Source organism: Bemisia tabaci, chromosome 9, assembly GCF_918797505.1.
Source record: "Bemisia tabaci chromosome 9, PGI_BMITA_v3".
In the NCBI taxonomy this organism is placed as follows: Eukaryota; Metazoa; Arthropoda; class Insecta; order Hemiptera; family Aleyrodidae; genus Bemisia; species Bemisia tabaci.
Genome location: NC_092801.1, coordinates 34,767,371 through 34,788,284, shown reverse-complemented (window position 1 = coordinate 34,788,284; position 20,914 = coordinate 34,767,371). Strand labels below are relative to the sequence as shown.

General features: G+C 38.6%; 1 protein-coding gene across 1 annotated transcript in view; it reads right to left on the bottom strand.

Annotated features, from left to right (window-relative positions):
• LOC109036094 (fatty acyl-CoA reductase wat) overlaps positions 1-20,914 on the bottom strand; it is an 81,618-nt gene that overhangs the window by 41,792 nt on the left and 18,912 nt on the right. Inside the window, exons 2-3 of the mRNA XM_019050038.2 lie at positions 13,130-13,276; positions 5,697-5,790 (exon numbers count right to left, since the gene is read on the bottom strand). Coding sequence (XP_018905583.2) covers positions 5,697-5,790; positions 13,130-13,276 — 241 coding nt within the window. The remainder of the gene's footprint in view (positions 1-5,696; positions 5,791-13,129; positions 13,277-20,914) is intronic.

Here is a 20,914-nt window from a genome sequence, read left to right as displayed (position 1 = left end):
TGTTTTGATTGTGGTATCAGTAATTAAGGCTCCAGCGGGCCGATAATTGAAATTGTTAGACAAAGAAGACGAAAGAGATATGGAGGGATCCCATTGGTGGAAGCCGGTAGTAGCAATGGACAAGGGAGGTAGGTAAGAGACTAAGTAACGACAACCCGCTAGGGACCCGCTAGTTATTCCATCATTTTCTCCTTTCGTCTACAGGAACCACCTATTTCAACCAATAGGGTAGCTCCATACTCCTGTGTCTCCTTTGTCTATCGCTTTGTCTATAAATGTCAATAATCGGCCCGCTAGTGGAATAAAAGAATGGGCCTGTTGCATGCAAGAGATACAGCCGCGCGAATAGACTTTTTAGGGGTTAAATGACACGGAAATTACGATTGTCTCATTAAAAAAGTCTGAAATACACTCCTTACTGCGCAATTTGCGTTGTTAGGAACGCGCTTTTTCAAATTTCCCGCGTCTGGGGGCAGTTTTCTAATCACCGGAAACGAGCAAACGGCGGGCTCGGTGATTTCCGGAAGATGCCGAGTCGTTGTTGTTGTTGTTATTTTTTCCTTCAGTTTGTTTACAAACCCAACGTGATCTCTTATAGTGGTCCATGTGCGCTTTATGCGGTAACCAAATCGATCAACTTTTAAACATCCAACGCAATCCTTCTACATTTCATTTCACGATATCACGAGCTCCGATTTTTAGGTTATGTTGTCAGTTTTAGTTGACCGGAAATAGCCGCGAGTTGCCGTTAGAAAACTGCCCCCAGACGAGGGAAATTTGAAAAAGCGCGTTCCTAACAACGCAAATTGCGCAGTAAGGAGTGTATTTCAGACTTTTTTAATGTGACCATCGTAATTTTCGTGTCATTTAACCTCTAAAAAGTCTATTCGCACGGCTGTATCTCTTGCATGCAACAGGCCCATTCGGGCTGCATTTCGCAATAAGAAACTCCAATCTCTGGCTCGGGGTGGAAAAACTTCCAGTCACGATTGGTCGATTGTGAAAATGGGAAGGCCCTAACTACTGTCATGCTAAGGAGAGACGCCGTATGAACTTTCAGGCGTTGCCAAATTCCCTTCAATAAAATATTAATTTATTTGAAAAGTTGTGAATATTGTTCTTCCAATCTTGCAAACGATTTTGTTCACAATTTAATCGAAAATATTCGAACATTTCGAAGACAAATATCCATGACTTCACTAAAAAATACATGTTTAATCCGGAGGAATTCTCTCGAGTGTTTATTCGGGGGTCTTTCGTAGCACGGCAGAATACGGGGTTTTCAAACAGAAGAGCGGGGAAACTCGTTTTTTTCTTTTGTGTGTGTGTGCAAAATTGCGGTAAAAATCACAGGTTTCTGGCAAAATCGCGGCCTTTCATACCTACAGAGCCATACAAAATTCATCAGTCAAAAATCTCTGATTTTGTCTTCTTTGTGCACTTCAAACCGCAAATATTTCTCATGCGGAACTCTTCATGGTGTGGATGGTATTAACCCCTTCTAAATGAAGCTTATATCGACATCCGACGGTTCTGTAAAATAACTGGCATACCTCCGTGCGTGAATATTTTAATACTCGAGGGTGGAAATGTGACTCAGCGGCTTCACACGGCATACAGTTCCTGAAACGTTGCCAGAGTTCACAGATTATATTTCACATTTACCTCAAATAAGGTCGATATTCCTTTAAAAAAACGGGGTGCGAGTTTGCATCCATGAGATGCTAGGGGATGAAATTCCATCATTCGTGCTTATAACTGAGAGGCTAAAAAAACCGATGTGTTTGAAAATCGGTAAATACTGTCGGTATTATTTAAAATGATATCGATCGGGAGGTGGAATTTGGGAAAGAAGCTTGATTTGAAACTGTACTGTGATAATAATGATCCCTCCATTAAATTCGTGAGTGAAACAAAAACGTTAAACTTCAAAAGTCTGGATGGTTTAACCTAGTTCACTGGAAAAAAGAACACATTGGATCTAGAGTCCAGACTCTTAAAAATATCGACAAAAAAAATACTCTTGATTCAATCAGATTTAAGCTTAAATCACGAACCAAGCCTCTTAATTTGAGCGGATTTCCTTTTGATTTAAGCTTAAATCTGATTGAATCAAAAGTCCTTTTTCTTGTCAATGTTTTCAAGAATCTGGACTCTAGATCCAATCTGTTTTTTTTCCAGTGTTGGGTAGGTCAAATGATATTACTTACGTTTTGGAGAGTGTTAAAAGGTTCAATAAGGTCTTATTCTAGCTGATATATCGACACTTATCCGAGGCTGGTAATCACCCAAAATCTACCTGTTCACTCAACCTAAAAATAGCCTTTATTGACGCCCCGTTTTCAGGATGAACTTTATCCCAGACTGAATAATATTGAAGTTTAAGGCGAGGGAATCACTCATTGCGGTGGAGGAAGGTTGGTCAACCGGCGCCTGGCGCCGCCGCACAGTGTAGCATCCTTATGGACGATGCTGACAAAAATCGGTAAAGCACTCAACTTTAAATAATGAAGATAGTAGCACCGACATAAGAAAACCCTTTGGAACTATCAAAGTAAAACACTCGAGAAATAAGGAAATGCTATATTTCGGGATTTTTTTTTGGCGTATTTTTCGAGAAAAGTTCATTTGAAGTTGGCAACCTCGAATTAGCCCTAAGTTAGCAATGTAAAAGCAACGTGAAACACCCCAACTTTAACTTCAAATATCTTTGGTAGTCACAATTAGTCACAAGATCTTTTTGGCAGAATTGAAGTTGGATATCTGAGGATTAAGAAAATGTCAACCACCCGGAGCATTTTGCGTTTCGAGCGAGAAATCTGCATTTGAAGTTGACGTCTTTTTCCCGTGTATTTCGTATGAACAGTGATTCTCGGCCCTTTTCCCGCCCACTTTCTACCCAAAGAAGTAGTTTTGAGCGAAAAATTTGAAAATCACCTTCATTGCGAATCAGAAATATCTTCAAGATGACAAACCCCAAAAAATATTCAGGTGTCGAGTTGTGAATTTTCGATTTTTGTCCATTCACAGAGGGCCGCTCAGTGGATCGAGTCAATTAGAAAGGTCGGTCATGAAATTTTTGACAAAAACTACGAATTTTGATGCACTGGAAAAAGCCACATTGGATCTAGAGTCCACACTCTCAAAAATACAAGAAAAAATACTCTTGATTCAATCAGATTTAAGCTTAAATCAAGAACCAAGCCTCTTAATTTAAGCGGATTTCGTTTTGATTCAAGCAAAAATCCGATTGAATCAAGAGTATTTTTTCTTGTCAATGTTTTCAAGAGTCTGGACTCTAGATCCAATGTGTTTTTTTCCCAGTGTGTTTATATCGTCATATTTGCAAGTTCAAGGAGTGCTTCTCGACGGAAATTTCAAGAGGGAACCAGTGAAACCGCTGTTAGAACCATAACGTTTGGAATAAACGGACACTGGTAAAAAAACCTCTTGGACCAATGCCGCGGTGCATTGACTTAAGAGTGCAGTTTCTTGTCGCCCGGATTTAAGAGTCTTGAACTCTTGTTTCAAGCGGATTTTGCATTGATTCAATTCAAAATCCGCTTGAAACAAGAGTCCAGACTCTTAAATCCGGCGACAAGAAACTGCACTCTTGAACGAAGAGGTTTTTTTACCATTGGAGTTATAAGGGTTTAAAGTTTCCAAATTTTGTCCGACCTCTCCCATTGACTCGATCCACTGTGGGCCGCACTGTGCGCCACAGAATCTGCGTGGTGCGTGAAGCTCTTCCGATGCTCTCGGCGCGGCAGACATTAAAATGTCGTTTGCGTTTTTTGTGGTTTGGATGTGCCGGGCGTCCGGCCTTGCCACGCGCGGCGAAACGGCCGCGGCGGCCGTGTTCCCTGTTCCGTTCGCGTGCCCATCCGACTGCGCATGCGCCGTCCGCCCCGAAAATTAATCGCCTTACGTCGCCCTCGACCTCACCGGATTCTTCCACCCGCCTCGTGCTGTTACGCGAATTTTGGCGATCGAATACGGTGCGCTTCTTGAATTAGACTGATTTAGTGACTACGGCCTTCGATGTGATATTGAACCCTTGGTTCAAACCACAACAAACTAACATAACATCACAGGAACGTATTTTTATGAAACAGAACTACACTGGGAAAAAAAAAACACATTGGATCTGGAGTCCAGACTTTTGAAAACATCGACAAGAAAAAATACTCTTGGTTCAATCAGATTTAAGCTTAAAGCAAAAGGAAATCCGCTCAAATTAAGAGGCTGGGTTGTTAATTTAAGCTTAAATCCGATTGAATCAAGAGTATTTTTCTTGTCGATGTTTTTAAGAGTCTGGACTCTAGATCCAAAGTGTTTTTTTTTTTCCTGTGTATGTGCAGGTGAGAAAAATGGGGTTTGCTCTAGGAAGCTGCATAAGAAACAATGTAAAAGTGGGCAAGATTCTTTTTGAAGAATTGAAAAAGCGGGATTTTAAATTGAGCAAAGAGAACAATTTGCCAACTGAATGCGGGATATATGAGCCGCGGGCATGGGACGAGAGCGTTGTGGACAGGGCTCATGAGTTGCAGACCACTACGAGGAGCCGGCCGCAACGACGGCATCCATCTCCGTTGACGTCACTGGCGCTTTATTATTCTCATTCACTCTTATGGCCAGAAAACTGATGAGCACACCCCATATTTCTCACCTGCACATAATACTGTTTGATAGAAATACGTCCATGTACGAATCCTTCATGAGTTAATTGTGTTAATTATTAAAATTTAGACATTGACCGGTCATAAATTAATCAAAGACTCATTGAACGCGAGAATCTTCGATTATAAGAACCACTTGGACGCATTTTACCACCATACTGCAAAGGGCGCGAATCGGAAACAAGGTTCTGCTTTTGTTCACATTTGAACCAAGGGCTCGATTTTATATCGAATGACGTGGCCTCGTGGCCACTAAATCAGTCTATGGAGCAATGGCGAGACATTTTAGCAGGGCTGTAGTAAAGTTTAATATACGCAAAATTTCGTAAAAAAAAAAAACAAAAAAAGTTCATTAAAAAACGCGAAAGTTCGTTTTTAAGGTTAGAAAAGGCTATTCAAAACCCGACCAATCAATAGCTAACAGTCGAGTTGATGCAGCAAGGTGAAGCTAGCGGAGCCGTGTTCAAAGTCATTCTATATACGGGTCCTTTCCATGACTGGGAAAATGTTTACATTCTCATCCAATATTGGTAGATATCGTTCACTGAAAGTTCGCCTTCATTAATACTGCATAGGCAAGAAACATACCAAGGTGCACGAATAGTCATCTATTTGAGTCACATTCGTAAAGCGCTATGAGCTCACAGCTAGCGCTAAGAGGGTGCAGCTTACAAGCTTGTTAGTGTGCTGTTGGGAAAATATTCAATAACTATCTCGCTGCCGGATTTGACTGAACTATACTGTATGATGTGCTGATCTATAAGAAAGTAACGTAAGTTTTTTGTTAAAATAACACGTTCGAGCCAGAGCGGTTGACTTACACTCAAGATCAAATATAAGGAGAGAGAAGTATTATTAATTTTAATTGAACGTATCTATGCTGAAAGGCACTATGTTGCACCAAACCCTATTTTTAATGTCAAAAAAATATCGAAAATGTTGAAAATGTCCGATTTCACCTTTAGATTTGGTAAGTTAAATTCAAGTTAGCAGTTAGTTAATTGGCGAAGGACTTACCGGTGAATCGAAGATTTCATTAAAACGCTCTGTTATTTCTTTTCCTTTCTTTGGTCGAACGAGAAGGTACACCTTTTTTATTCCGGGGCAACATCTGCAAAAAAGAATGGTAGAGAATCGAGATCATACGAGGAAATAAATAAATAAATAAATATAAAAATGATTGTCCATGTATGTGAAGAGCTGATCTGCGGATTTTAAGGTGTAAAATTCTAAAGTAGAAAAATGTTTTAATTTCAAAAGTGATAGGCGCGTGAGGTTCGTGGTTACTGAACGAGCCAGCGAGGTTGACAGACTCTTCACCTTGTAACTTTACGTCTACAGCTACCGTAGTAAGTAAGGACGCCGTATGAGCCGTCAGAAGTAGCCAATTTTCCAAAACATGAATTTTCAGGGACATGAATATTTCACTTTCAATTTCTGGTAGACTTTCATTCGCACTTTCATCGACAGTGACTGAAAATTTGAAGCGGAAATGTTCCTAACTTTCCTATAAAATAATTAATATACAGGGTGTTCGTAAAGTCCCCTCCCCCCCCCCTCTAACTTTTGACCTAATTGAGGTAGAGATTTGAAACTTGGAGGGTGTTCCTAGATCAAAGGGAGCTACTTTTTGACCCCCCCCAAAAATTTTGGGGGGGCCCCATTTTGGGGGGGTTACGGACCCTAACTTTTAATTTTCAAATGAGAAGACCCCCTTTGTGATACCTCGTTCGAAAGAGCATAAAAAAAGAAAATTTTTCGCGCAAACCGGAAGTCATTATCTCAAACCGTTTCAAAATGGCGGCCGGTCAAAGTTCCAAATGGCCGAAAATTGGCACCTCTGCTATTTGCACATGGATTTGCTTGAAACTCGGTATCTGGGGGTATTTTGGCACGAGAAAAACGAATTTAACGTTAGATTTTCAAAAAAACCCTAATTTTTCAAAATGGCGACCCGTTTAGGCTCAAAAAGGCCGAAAATTTGACAAACTCGATTTTTTTGCCAATGGATTCACCTGAAATTCGGTTATCTGGGGGTATTTTGACCCGAGAATAACGAATTCAACGTTAGATTTTTAAACAAACCCTAATTTTTCAAAATGGCCGCCGATTAAAGTTCAAAATGGTCAACAATTGGCAACCTAGACTTTTTGCCGATAGATTCGCCTTAAACTCGGTGTTTGAGGGTATCTGGGTGGGAAACAAACGAATTCGACGTTATTTCACCGAGTTTCAGGCGAATATATCGGCAAAAAGTCGAGGTTGCCAATTGTTGACCATTTTGAACTTTAATCGGCGGCCATTTTGAAAAATTAGGGTTTTTTTAAAAATCTAACGTTGAATTCGTTATTCTCGGGTCAAAATACCCCTAGATACCGAATTTCAGGTGAATCCATTGGCAAAAAAATCGAGTTTGTCAAATTTTCGGCCTTTTTGAGCCTAAACGGGTCGCCATTTTGAAAAATTAGGGTTTTTTTGAAAATCTAACGTTAAATTCGTTTTTCTCGTGCCAAAATACCCCCAGATACCGAGTTTCAAGCAAATCCATGTGCAAATAGCAGAGGTGCCAATTTTCGGCCATTTGGAACTTTGACCGGCCGCCATTTTGAAACGGTTTGAGATAATGACTTCCGGTTTGCGCGAAAAATTTTCTTTTTTTATGCTCTTTCGAACGAGGTATCACAAAGGGGGTCTTCTCATTTGAAAATTAAAAGTTAGGGTCCGTAACCCCCCCAAAATGGGGCCCCCCCAAAATTTTGGGGGGGGGGTCAAAAAGTAGCTCCCTTTGATCTAGGAACACCCTCCAAGTTTCAAATCTCTACCTCAATTAAGTCAAAAGTTAGAGGGGGGGGAGGGGACTTTACGAACACCCTGTATTATCGATGGAAATTTTGTAACGTCCAAGTGCACATACAAATGAGTTTTTTCTTAGCAGAGTGACTAATCCCTACAAGTATAATACATTTTATGAAGTTACTACTCACTGAAAAAAAAAGTAGCTTGGATCAAGCATGATAATTCTTGAATTTGCCGCCAAGAATTTTCTTTATCTTGCTTTAAGCTCACTTTTTCTTGATTCAAGGAAAATAATACTTGGGTTAAGCAAAAAAGTAGCTTATATTCTTCTTCTTCTTCTTCTGCCTTCTGACTAGGGCCGTGACCCTGTTTGTCTAGCCTCTAAAACAGTAATATGATGCCGATGAGAGAGATCACTTAATTCTCCGGGGATGAAAGGCAGCTCTGTGCCCATCTCTTGGGCGGTCGTCCGGGTTGCCTTTGGCTATGAGGTCGTCCTACCATATAGCTTATATTAACCACATAGCTTATATTAACCACCAAAATTCTTGATTTAAGGAGAAATACTTCTTGGCGGTAAATTTAAGATTCTTTTTTTTCCAGTGCTTGGTTTTCTCGGCAATGCAATTTAGAAAACTGGAAATCTTCAGGCTTATGAAACGCATGAAATTTTAAAAAAATTGTCTTGAAAGATCTCCTGTACGATGTTTCATAGAAAAGTAAGGTACCTATTTTTTTAATAAAACTAGCCTGTTCATTGATTATTCTTACATCAAAACGGCAACATCGCATCGCGCCTAGATTCTGCGAAGCTTGATGGATGGATAAGGCAGAAAATGATGATAGAGAGTTGCGGGCAAAAAATAATTTGCGCCGACTTCCTGCATGAATGCTTCGTTCGGAAGGAGACATATCATTCTTTTTTTTCGATGTATCATTCCTTCTTTCCTTTCTTTTCTCATAATGTGGCAGTTTAGAATCGATTAGCTGCATCACAGTGCACAACTGTGGGAAACTGGGACAACTCGGACTATCGGATGCCACGGGATGAATGTGCAATACTGGAAATAGGCCGTACCATTTTGTCACGATGCTATGCGATGGTGCGATGACACTCCCGATATATTTAGAAGCTAAAAAATAACGTATTATGTGAACGCCTAAGGAAATAAACTCTCGGGCTTTGTAATTCGAAAATTAATTTATTACTATCCTTTCAAATTAACGTAAAAGCTCATGTTTGGCAATCCGTGAATGATCGTTGATCGATATTTCCCCATTGGAAGTTATGGTAAAAGTTCGAGTATTAAGGTGTTTGTTTCAAAACCCTGTTTATCGATCCTTTTTCATGAGTTCAAATGGGAGATCCATCGATACATCGCAATTTAAGGCACGCCACGCCACTAAATTGAGCAAATAGATCGTACTCGATACATCAAACGGGTGGGATTGTATCGATAACGATTGGTTCAAAACATAAACGTAGCCTAAAAAGTCAATTGAGTAATCTGACGGAACGGGTTTTTTGTGATAGATTTATGATTCGTATCACTAATTGGACTGCATTTTCTAATTTGGAACTACAAATTCTAGCTCTTCCGGAAAAACACTTATGTGCATATGGAAACTAATGGCACATACGTTTTTTTTTTAAATTGGGCTAGAATTTATAGTTCCAAATTGCAATATGTAGTCCAATTGGCCAAAAGTAGTGAAATTGCCACGAAATTTCTCATTTTTAGCTTTTCTGACGAATATCTTAAAATTTCGGTTTGAGGTTATGTTCTATTGTTTTGAACCAAACGATACATCAAATCATTATCGAATTCGATCCAAAGGTATGTAAGGCCTCAATATGTCGAATCAAATTTATGTTCTGATAGCTTGTGATAGTTTGTAGCCCGTAACGTATTTTGAGAATTTTTTTTTTTTTTTTTTTTTTTTTTTTTTACCATGCTCTAAGTTTACAAGAGGATAGAATGTGCTTAGCAACTCTGTGTCGGATGAGAAGATATAAATAGTTCGCAATTTATATCCTTCATGTGGCTTGAGAATCAATTTTTCAAGCTTGAAATCCCTCCCTCCCTCCCCCCCCCCTCTTCTGCTGCACGGTTTGTGCTTTAAGTGCTGAATGTTATGAATTATTAATAAAAAGATACACCGATGCTGATGAAAATCCTCTCAACAGATAGATGCTACTAAATAAGATGCTATGAAAACCAGTTGACATTCCTACCCGTTCGTTTAAGTCTCCGAGGTTAAAGGCAGGGATGTTGCGGATTCTTGACGTGTTCACAGGAATGGAAAACTACAAATTGTAATGATAGAGAGGAATTGAAGCATAGAGCACAGTCATAATATTATCAACTGACTGCATTAAGATAATTGGCTGTTTTTAGAATGATGTGCCTATTTCAGGTGCGCCGCAATCGGGCAGAGTTGATGCTTTCTGCTCAGAGTGGTATGAGAGGAAAAGGACGTATGAAGACTGGAGGAATCCGTGAAACATTTCTTGAGATTACACAAGGCTACGAAATGTTTGTAAAAAAATAACAACAACAATAAAATCAGGGGCAGGATATGCAACCCGCACTCAAAAATCACAGCGCAAAAAACGGCATATTTTATTTTTACAATGTTCGCGACGTACGACTAATGAAAGTCGCAATGTGAGTGAAACATAGAAATGGAGCCCTGGGGACCGAAATGACCCTTGTGTAATTAAATCTAACTACCAAAAGTAAAATAAGGAGAAGACAGGTAATCAACTACTCATCACATCATAACGCCGAGAGACACTTTCAGACTTAGGAATGCAAACAACCCTGGTTTGCTCATCATTCGGTTTTAAATTTTACGTTTTCTTCTCCTTTTAAGTAAAATGATTTAAAAAAAAAACCGTAACTAAAAAAAATTGTAGAACAAAGATAATAACAAAATAATAATAATGTCAAAATAAATCTTCAATGGTAATATCTTCAAACGATAACGGAATAATTTAACACTTATTCAGCGCACATCATCAATAGATAATGTGGGCTTTAAAACCTAAATTCACGATAAATTATAAATTTCGGAGATATTCCACATGAAATTTCACGGCTTCAAAATTAATGATATATCGCCACCTAAAATCTTCTTAAAAGGAGTTTACACGCGGAAAATCAAAACTAAACCTTTCCTTGTATTTTTAGCATTTGAGACTAAAAAAGACTGACAACAACATAAGATTTTCAGATAAATGTTCACAGTAAACGTGACAATCCATTCTTACTTCAATTTAAATTATGGTGTATTTTTACAGCCTGTCTGTGATATAAGCTTACTGCTCGTCATCGTCTAACGGAGTGGTATTCAACAGCACTGAAATTAGGGCCGCCTCCGTTCTACGGCTGATTCAGCTGATTGTAACGACCTCACGAACCGATCAGACGTCATGCTGAGCAAAAACGACGAACAGCAATAGGGGTTCGTGTTGAAGTTACGCGATTTTGCTGAACAGGGGAGAGCCCTTGATCGGGATTGAATAGAAGATGACGAGTCTGACATTGGAGCACGAAAATGAGGCAGAGAGAGCTACCGTTCGTTCGCGGATTCGCTCTATCCCTCCGCAATGGCTCATCAACGCTAACGCGCTGAGTCAAAAAAACTTATGATAACATTATAAGATTCGTCGTTTCACTCACGAAAGAACGTAACTACATTTCAATGCTGCCAGATTGTTCGGCGAAAATTGCATTATTACAAGAAGAATTTTTGAGGATTTCTGACTGAAAATTCCGCAAATTTTTCCTCTGATCCCATGCAAAAATCAGACAAATTTTCGACGAAAATTATGCATGTTTAATCCTGTTCAAGGATTGAATTGTTTGAGTCAATTTTGCAACCCTGGAATGGAGTTACGTTCCTTTGTGCGGAAAACGACGGATTGTCAAACTCTTTATGATAGAATACGAATTTACTAGAGAATTTACAAATTGGGTCATTTAAATTTTTTTGAGGATTCAATTTCCAACATAAAATTAGTCAAGAGGGTTCTAAAAATTTCAAAGTAAAATATTCATAATTGAGGCGTTGGGTGCAGAAAGGGCATATCTTAGTTGGAATAGTCTCAGGATCTCTGTCAACGTTTCATTCACTATAATAAAAGCACATACACGGAATGCGTTAAAACTTTTACTGAATTTTCTGTATGATTTTACAATGCTAAAACCCAAGAATTTCAGAAAATTCACCCAATAGTTTTCTCTCTAAAATATTAATGAGCGGTGGAAATTCTAAAACATCGCAACCAAGAAATGTCCTTTCTACACTCAACGCCTCAATTTTAAAGAGAGACTAGAGTTCGTTTAGTAGAAATTTGGCAGTATTTGAATATTCATACGATGTTTTTTTTTTCTATCATGGTGAAGCGGTACTCACAACAAGTAACGACCTGCAAATAAGTAGGATGTACTCCTTGTCCGTGCCACTGGCATGGATAGAATTATTCTCGGGCAATTTCTTAGGTTGAGGGTGTGTCATCTGCGTGAGGAATTTGGAAAGATTTTTTAAATAAAAATTGTATTCAATGTTTTGGATGGGCTGCTACGTCAGAGTTTAAATGCATTCTGAGTGAGAGTAAGATTTTGCTTTTCAGAGAAAAAATGCTGCACTGAAAAAACCCCGTTTCTTTGAAAAAATTCAAACAAAGTTTTTTTATGTTTAATAGCATTGTTGAGAAGTTTTTCAGACGGAAAATAACCGAGTGCATTGTTTAAAATGCATGCAAACTTATCGCGAGGACGTTTTTCTCTCTTTTGATATTAAAAAAAGTAGTCCGTTCATATTTACTTAATTATAATTAGTATTATTTTTTTTTAATTACATTGCCAAAAAATGTATTTTTTAAAAATTCAAACGAAGTTTATTTTTAATAACATTGACGAGACATGTACTTATGTTGATCAGATGGACAATAACGTGATGCGTTATTTTAAAATTCATGCGAACTTAACGCGAGGACTTTTTTTCTCTGGGCGTATTCAAGAAAACTGGTGTGTCCGTTTTTACTCAATAATTATTATTATTTTATTACTATTATTATTTTAATTACATTGCCAAAAAATATCTACATTTAATAACAAACAACCTGCTGCATGGTTTTGCAATTGTGCAAACTTATCGAGAGGACCTTATTCCGTCTATTTTATTCTTCACCTGATGCAGTTTTCTCTAAGCTTTAACGCATGATCTGGTGGTTTGTTGTTACCTTTTTTGGGGTTTTCTATTGAATTAAATAATAATGTGAATTCTCTTGGGGAAAAAAAACATTTTTTTCAACTTTTTATTCACTATTGAAGGTTTTAGAAAGAAGTTTTCGATGTCTGTTTGATCAAACGTGGAAAACTAAGATCAAAACAAATTGAAACTAGTGCTAACATGCGTCCAAATAACCTAATACCACAATAGCACTACCTTCTTGATTAGACGTAATTATAATTCCACCAAACAGCGTCTCTCTATGAGGAAAAACTGTACTTGGATGAGCTTTTTCCCACAATAAAGAGCATCTCGGTTATGAACTGAATTTCAGCCCACGTTGGCAAAATCATCAACACTTTAAATTCAAATGTATTTAAACATATACTCAGCGGTAAAACAAAGGGACGAACCTGATTAGTTTTTCGAGGAGAACACTTCCCAGGAACCCTGTTCCACCGGTGATAAAAACACTTGTCCCGTTAAAAAACTCTTGTATGCCAGGCCTGTCTCGTACAGACGTCTCGTTTGGGGACGAGACCTGTGTTGTGGCTGACATTCTGTAACAGACAAAAAGTAAAATGACAGTTAAAATTTAGTCGACCAACCCAACCCAAGGGGCGCATCGCAGGGAAAATGATAGTGATCAAGAATAATTTAGGATTAAGAGACGCGTTTAGTAGCCATCGCTGCAAGACAGAGTATATGAGGATGCTTGATTGAGCGTTTTTGCAGGCAAAGACCCCCTACGAATGAGCAGGCGATCACAGAGCGGGAGTAGCTGGTGGAGCGTGCATGAAGCCCGCTCGGACTCCATGATTATACTCTGTTGCTCTCTCCTCTCCTCTACTCTTTGCACATCACATAATGGCGCCAAGCACAAATTTCACTCTCGGAGAAAAATTAAACTGCTCAGCTCAGGGAATTGACCTTTTTGATCGGGATTAAATTTCTAAAAGAGTTCAAACCAAGTACTAACCAGGGCAATTCTCAAAATTCTTTGGCAAGACATTTTTCTGATATAATTTAAGGATTACCTAAGGAGGGAAAATCTTTAGCATATCTGGAGAAATCACAAGCTTGTGTGGGGGCCCCGCAGCGTTCTGAGGCATTGAAATCAAATTCTAAACGTACCTACTTACATTTTGAATTTTGATGGAAAATAAGGGGGGGGGAGGGGCTTCATTTATATCTGAGCCATGGGGATGCCAGATGATGAGGGATGAGTTTGAGGATTTTTGCGCTCAGCAGAGATGTTTTCAGGAGCATTGGGGGAACTAGTTAGGAGGAGGGGGGGAGAAATATTACCCTCTCCTGACTTCAAGAAATATGAGGGCTTTTGCTAAGTTAGCTGTGTTGCTAGACTTTCATTGTGGAATTTGTAATTCTACCAAAAATATTTCCATGTGAAGATGAACCATCAAGCTAAAAATTTAACTCAGCATTCGCACAAATTTATAAATTTTTTTTGTGGCACAATGGTACAACTTCTGGGAAACATCCTGTTAAAGGTAACGAAGGCACTTAGGGCCGTTCCTGTCAAATCGGGTCTCAACTGCTAGTTGACGAACTACCAGTTAAAGGTAACTTCCAGTTCGACCTGAAGGAGAGTCTTGTCACTGATTTTCAACCTCTAGTTACTGAACAAAGACTACTTGCCAAATAGTGCATTAACATGATTTGTTCCCTCATATCCTTCATCAGGTTGTTTCTAATGTCTGGGAACCCTTGCCGAAAATTCAATTAGCAGTTGAACGAGAGGACAGAACAACCCCTGCAAAGAGGAGGGTGCGGGTGGCGGGGTCCGCAAACCGAGCCCAGGTAGTTAAATCAGGCTCTTTGTGAACCAGTGAAACGCGAAGAACCGGAACGAATGTTTTGTCTGAAGTCCTAGTTGAATCCTAACAGGCAGAAAAAGCACCAGTTGAAAATCAGCCCGTTAACAGCCTCTCAACCAGTAGTTGTAAATTGACAAGACACACCAACCTCTAGTTGAACCTTAACAGACAGTCAACTACTAGTTGAATGATTTGACAGGAACGGCCCTTAGCATATTTCTTGAAAAATTTGCTAAAAAAATATCTTTGCACATTTCTGCTTTTGATAACTTATACCTACAAAAGTACATAACGATCCAAAAAGTGGTGAATTTTACCAGTCAGGCATCAAGGGGTGAAATATGGGAGCATAAATATAGCATTAGGTACCTAAGATGACATTTGAATCAGTGAGTTCGAAAATACACCAACTCGGAAAAAAAAATTTTCAGGAAACACCTAAAACTTCGCAGCGGGCGAAGAAGTTAGTTTAAGAAAAACTTTTTTGGTGCCAAAGGACGCAAGACGTACTCTAGAGACTTTAACGCAAGTTTCAGATACTGATTTTTCATAGTCTGCCCTGAAAAATTTATATTTTTTGACCTGAAAAACGCTTGAATATTTATATAACTTGTTGGCACAAGGTATACTGAACCGAAAAAATAAAACCGCATCGGATAGTCGCCCGTTTCCCTTGATCGGCCAAAAATTGGTATTTCCAATGAAATTCTTCGATTCTTCCCTTTTCCCGTCGCCGTTTCGAGCACTTCCGATTGCAATTTCGAAATATCCTTTTGCGTGCAGATGCTTCTACTTATCCATAAGTGTTACTAAACCGTAAAAAAGTGATAATCGAAAAAAACCCGTGTTGGAGTGTTTCCGAACTCATTTTACATTATTGGAAACATGATTATGTGGATGGATAAGGTGGGGAGACGGCAGACGATAGGATGGGTTAGAGTAGGTATTGGTTAGAGAGTGCTCGAACTGCTCTGAGTTCCCGTCGCGCCACGCAGCCATCTTGCCTGCTCATTCCGAGGGGGTCTTTGCCTGCAAAAAGTAAACATCGAGGATGCTTTCGCTGTTGTTACGCAATTAAAACAACCCGTGTTTTTAATTTAATAAAAATAGTTCTACGCAATCTATGTAAATTAAAACGAACGACAGATAGTTATTCTGTGCTTTGTTTTTTCCTGAGGGGCCACAGGAATTTAGTGTTGGACTTTCCTTACTTCCAGATTTTCCTTGAGCAATTTAGAAAAATTTCCTCGACATCGGGGGAAATACTAGGTAATGATGATAATTTTAAGAATTTTAGATTCATCTCAAAGACAAAGTGAAAATAAAAAAAAAATATTATGTAATAGTATTATTAATTAGATAATAACGTCTTGTTAAAATAAATACGAGGTGAAAAATGGAAATTCGTCAATTCCGCAAACGAAATTTTTCCATGACTTTTAGGTATTTTTATCTTTTTCCCACTTCAATTATGTTTTCCTGACTTTCATCGGTTTCCCTATGACTGCAACCACTTTGTCTCTTCTTCACTAAAATATGTGACAGGCCACAGGAACAGGGACGCTGGACTATGGATGCAAATTCTACAGCGATGCGAGTTTTTTCAGGTAGATAAATACCTCGCTTTTTGAATTTTCAATGGAAGACTATTATGCATGACTATATTGCACCAAAGAATAAGTATCAAAAAGTTTATTCCATTTTCGTACAATTATTTTTTTTCGAAAACTCAAAAGTCGCAAAGTGGCAAACAATGCAACTGTTTACGTATTCCAAAAATGCCTACTTCAAAACACGCATTTATACTTCCACCTCACCTTTCATCTTCGACCGAAAGCAGATGAAGCCTCTAAAAAGGGTTGTATTAAAAAATAACCGTATGTCGCTGTCATTCAAAGCGGTTGACTAGATGCTAGATAAAAGTCGTGCGTTGACCTGCTGACCATCGCACGCAATGATGCAACTCCAATTACTAGACCTGGAGACGGGCTATGGCTGTGGCCACGCGCGTTTATTCCATAGTTGTCACATGAATTTAAAAATAAATCTAATTTTTGGTCGGTATTCACTTGCAATGAGTAGTAATCTTCGAAACAAGTATCATTATAATCCAATGGAGATAACTTTACTAACAAGTGCGTATCATGTAAAAAGATGAAAAAAGATTGCAGCGCCCATCTGTAATGTGCGATAGGAATGGGTCATATATAATAGTGTTGTTTGTAGGCGATGTGGGCAAAATTGTCAGGTAGGTTTGGACCAGGTTAAGCAGAAAGGAATCAAGCCACATCGGCGGCTTTTGACAAAAAATTGAGCAGTATACTTTTTAACATGAAAACGATTGTAGCGGATCTTGGTGCAAATCTCGGTGAATTTTCTGCATAGTACGAAGCAAATTCCTTAAAATTGTCGAAGGAATCCGCTGAAACGGTCTCTTGAAAGAATCTGAAGTGGCGAGTTCCAGTCGGCAATAGCTGATGTGGCTTGGTTCCTTTCTGCTAAACGCGATCCATTTGTTTTTCTCCATTTACAGGACTAAATCATTGAGCTGACGGAGGAAACATTTTCAGATGAGCTATCTTTGTCAAGTTCGGTTGAAAGATCTGATTTTGAATTTCGACGGTGAAACTTCTTGAAGAATAAGTTATGCAAACGTCACTTCACTTTGGTGCAGAGTAAAGTTTTGTTCAATCCGTTTAAAAAACGGATGGTGCCTGCAGTGAACCAAATATGTATTAGAAATGTCAAGGGGAATTTCACGGCTTCGAGGACTGATTTTATTTACTATTATTCCTGTCATAGTGACTGAAATATCTCTATATAAGTTACCAGAATTTTAGACAGGGAGTCTTTTATGAAGTCACAACTTCGGTTTATTTCGCTGAAAACTTTAGTGGGTCAGGAGTAAAAATCAATTCATTGACCTGCAGATTTATATCTGCATGGGAGGTGGAATGCTACGACAGCGCAATAACAAAGCCGTTAAATCACCAAGGTTCCCTCTTTTTTCAAACAATAAGTTGCATAAACTGGGATAAAAAAGCTGTCACATTGGAAGGACTAATATTATTCAAAATTTATCACTAAGAATTTTACATTTCTAAGTATAGCATCGACTTGATTATTTTAATTTTTCAAGGTAAAGTCCATCATTTTCATGTACGAAGCGCAAGCTCCTTACAGTTATTCTTCAAAATATTATTGTGTAAACTTTTTCAATTTAACATAATGGCCTCATTATGAATGCTGAAATGCCTAAAAAAATATGCTTACTTAGAATATTTTCAAGGATTTTTCTCGTGAGGAAAAGTTGTTAGTTGGCGTTATTTTTGAAGCGTAAGTAGTATTTAATAAAATTTAAATAAATTGAAACAGTTCAAAATCATACTTTATTTTTTTCGTTTCTACTAAAAAAGAGCATACGAAAAAATTTAGCTAAATCATCTGCATTCAACGCAGTTGTATGCTGATTGGGTTTAAGTTAATTCTCCCTTTCACAAATTGCAAATTGCGCGTTCAATACCGAAACGGTGGCCTTGATTTAAAATAACTTTTTCCTTTCAAATTTCTGCACATCAGGTCGGTCCTGCTAAAATTGAAAGGGATACATCATAAAGAATCAAAAATTGCCAAAACATCTGAATGCTTTTGGAGTTTAAGGGTCTTATGAGAGGTATTTACAACTACTAGCCATCCCTCTTTTTCCGTCCCTCCCCTTTTGTTGTAACTATTGCGCCCTTCGCTCCGAAATTAAAGCTGAAAGCATGCAGAGATAAACAGTTCAGTTTGACTAATTGAATAAACTGCGGTCGGATCCTTAAAATGGTCCTTTTCTTTCGGGAGAAAATGTTCGGTAAATTTTTGCAAATGATTAAGCAACCACGTTTACCGACACCCTTAAATTTGTTGCCTAAAATTTCAGGACTGTAATTTCCATAATATTTTGCAAATACTTAAGCCACCACGTTCTCCCACAACCTAAAATTTTGTGCTTCAATCTTCAGGACTGATAGATCCTTCAGTTAAGGCGATTTTAGGATCAAATTTGTGTCACAATTTCCAAATTTTTTCTTCCTCAAAACGTTTCGCGAAAAGTTAAGGAAATTTTTCTCCTTGCAGATAAGTCCCTGTTCACAAAGCCGGTGACAAATCGTTGTCTCTTAGATGAAAAAACGTAACTCCTTTTAAGGTTGCCGCGTTGACTCAAAAAATTATTTATTACAAAAAAATGTGAAATCTGAGGACAAATCAGTGTAACTTTTCAGTTACAAATGCCTATAGGATTCTTCTGGTTAATCTAAGAGGGGAACGATGGTAACATTCAAATAAACCGCATTTAGCAGAGATGAATCAAACCACATAGGCTATCGCCAAATTTGACTGGGCAATTTAATTTTTTTCATGGAAACGGTTGTGTGGTTTTTTTTCAAATTTCAGTGAATTTTCTGCATAGTGCGAAGCGAATTCCCTAAAATTTTCAAAGGAATCCGCAGGAATCCAGTCCCTTGTAAAAATTATACTGCTCAGTTTTTAACATCAGCTGATGAGACTTGGTTCATTTCTGCTGATAAACGCGGTCAATTTACACCGTGCTATTAACGCAGTGCAAATGGACGTATTTTTATCAAACGGAACTAAGTGCATTATGACGTGAGCCCTGCTATGCGTATATTATTTTGAGACTCAGGGCTCATGTCTTAATACACATAGTTCTATTTGGTAAAAATACGTCCAAATGTAGTTACGTTCCTTCGTGAGGAAAAGGACGAAATGTATTCTTTGATACGCACAATGATCCAATTGGTATTTGGACGACATTTTGTAATTAGGAACTATAAATTCTAGCCCGGTTTAAAAACAATGTATGTGCCATTAGTTTCCCTATGCACACAAGTGTTTTTTCAGATAAGCCAAAATTTATAGTTCCAAATTGCAAAATGCAGTCCATTTGCAGCTGGACTTGAGGCATCACTTTCGATCAGCTTTTTTTTTGCTCGCGGGGTCTTCAAAGAAAACTCCTCGCGAATGCAATCCCTGACATTGAGCATGCGTATAGTTGGAACTGCGCGCGACGAGCAAACGGAAACAACGAAGAGGAAAAAGAACGGCCGAACCACGAACGCTTGACCAAAAAAAAACCAGTTCTCAGTAGCGATAATCGTGACACCCGCTGTAAGGTTCAAGTTCAAAAAGCTCATTGCAAAATCGCGCCCGGAGAACTTTGAACCGAGGTTCCGCGTTTTCGACTGCGGGGCGATCGTAACTGTCGACCGTAACGGACGACCGGTTGTTTTTTCGAAAAACAAAAAACCCAACCCACGAACCCAGCAGAAACGCGGCCGGTTCCCTAGACGCTTCTGCTGTTCGGATTATCGATTACGTGATAGTCTCATGAATAGGATTATCAACTCGCGATCGGACGAGACGTGAATTTTTGATGCGAGTTATTAATAATTTTGGACCGACCGATTCCGGGCATTTCGTTCTCTGGACGTCGAAAACAGTTCGAGTTTTGCTTTTGCGTGCGTCATGCTTGAGTTGTGCGTCACATTCCGGTTGTCTTTTTCTCCGAATTTTTGAAGTCGATATATTAAATTGTGAATGATTTGCAGAGGGGAAGACCCCGGCTATAAGAAACTGATCAGCGGGCTGATTATTGGAATTGATAGACAAAGTGATAGACGAAAAAATTCGGATCGACGCTAGAGTCGTTCAGGAAAGGGATTTCGTGATTTTACCAACGAACGCTCAAAATTTAGTGTAAAACTGAAGTCTCACTATTGACAGAAACAGCCTACCCGAGCAATAAATCTCCCAAGATAATTATGCTGTTTGGTTCAACACTATATGGATTGCATTTTGCAAAAAGGAACCACTAGCATTGCAATGATGCCAAGATTTTGCAACTTCATCCTTTGCAATAAAATTTAGGAAATTGTGAAAAACTATGAAATTTAGATGGTCATTTTGGTCTTAAATTTACAGTTTAGAGCGAGTAAAATAGAAACTGTTAAGGGATAATCGGGTTTTTCCTCCATGACAAAAGAAGTTGGGCAATCTTAGCAACATTGCAATGCTATAGTGGTTCCTTTTTGCAAAATAAAATCCATATAATTACAACCGAAACGCGTCTGCAATTTCCTTCCCGGTTGGTCGTAACTATTGTTGCCCCAAACAATATAACTCTTTCGAGGGAAAACTTGTGCTCAAATGGGATGTTTCTCCATTATGAGACTTCCGTTTTGGACTAAATTTTGAGCGCACGTTGGCAAAATCACCAACATTCCTGCTTAGCTGTGAAGATACAAACACTCCAAAAATGTTACGTCTGACGATTAGCGTTTCCTGCGTGTGCGCCAA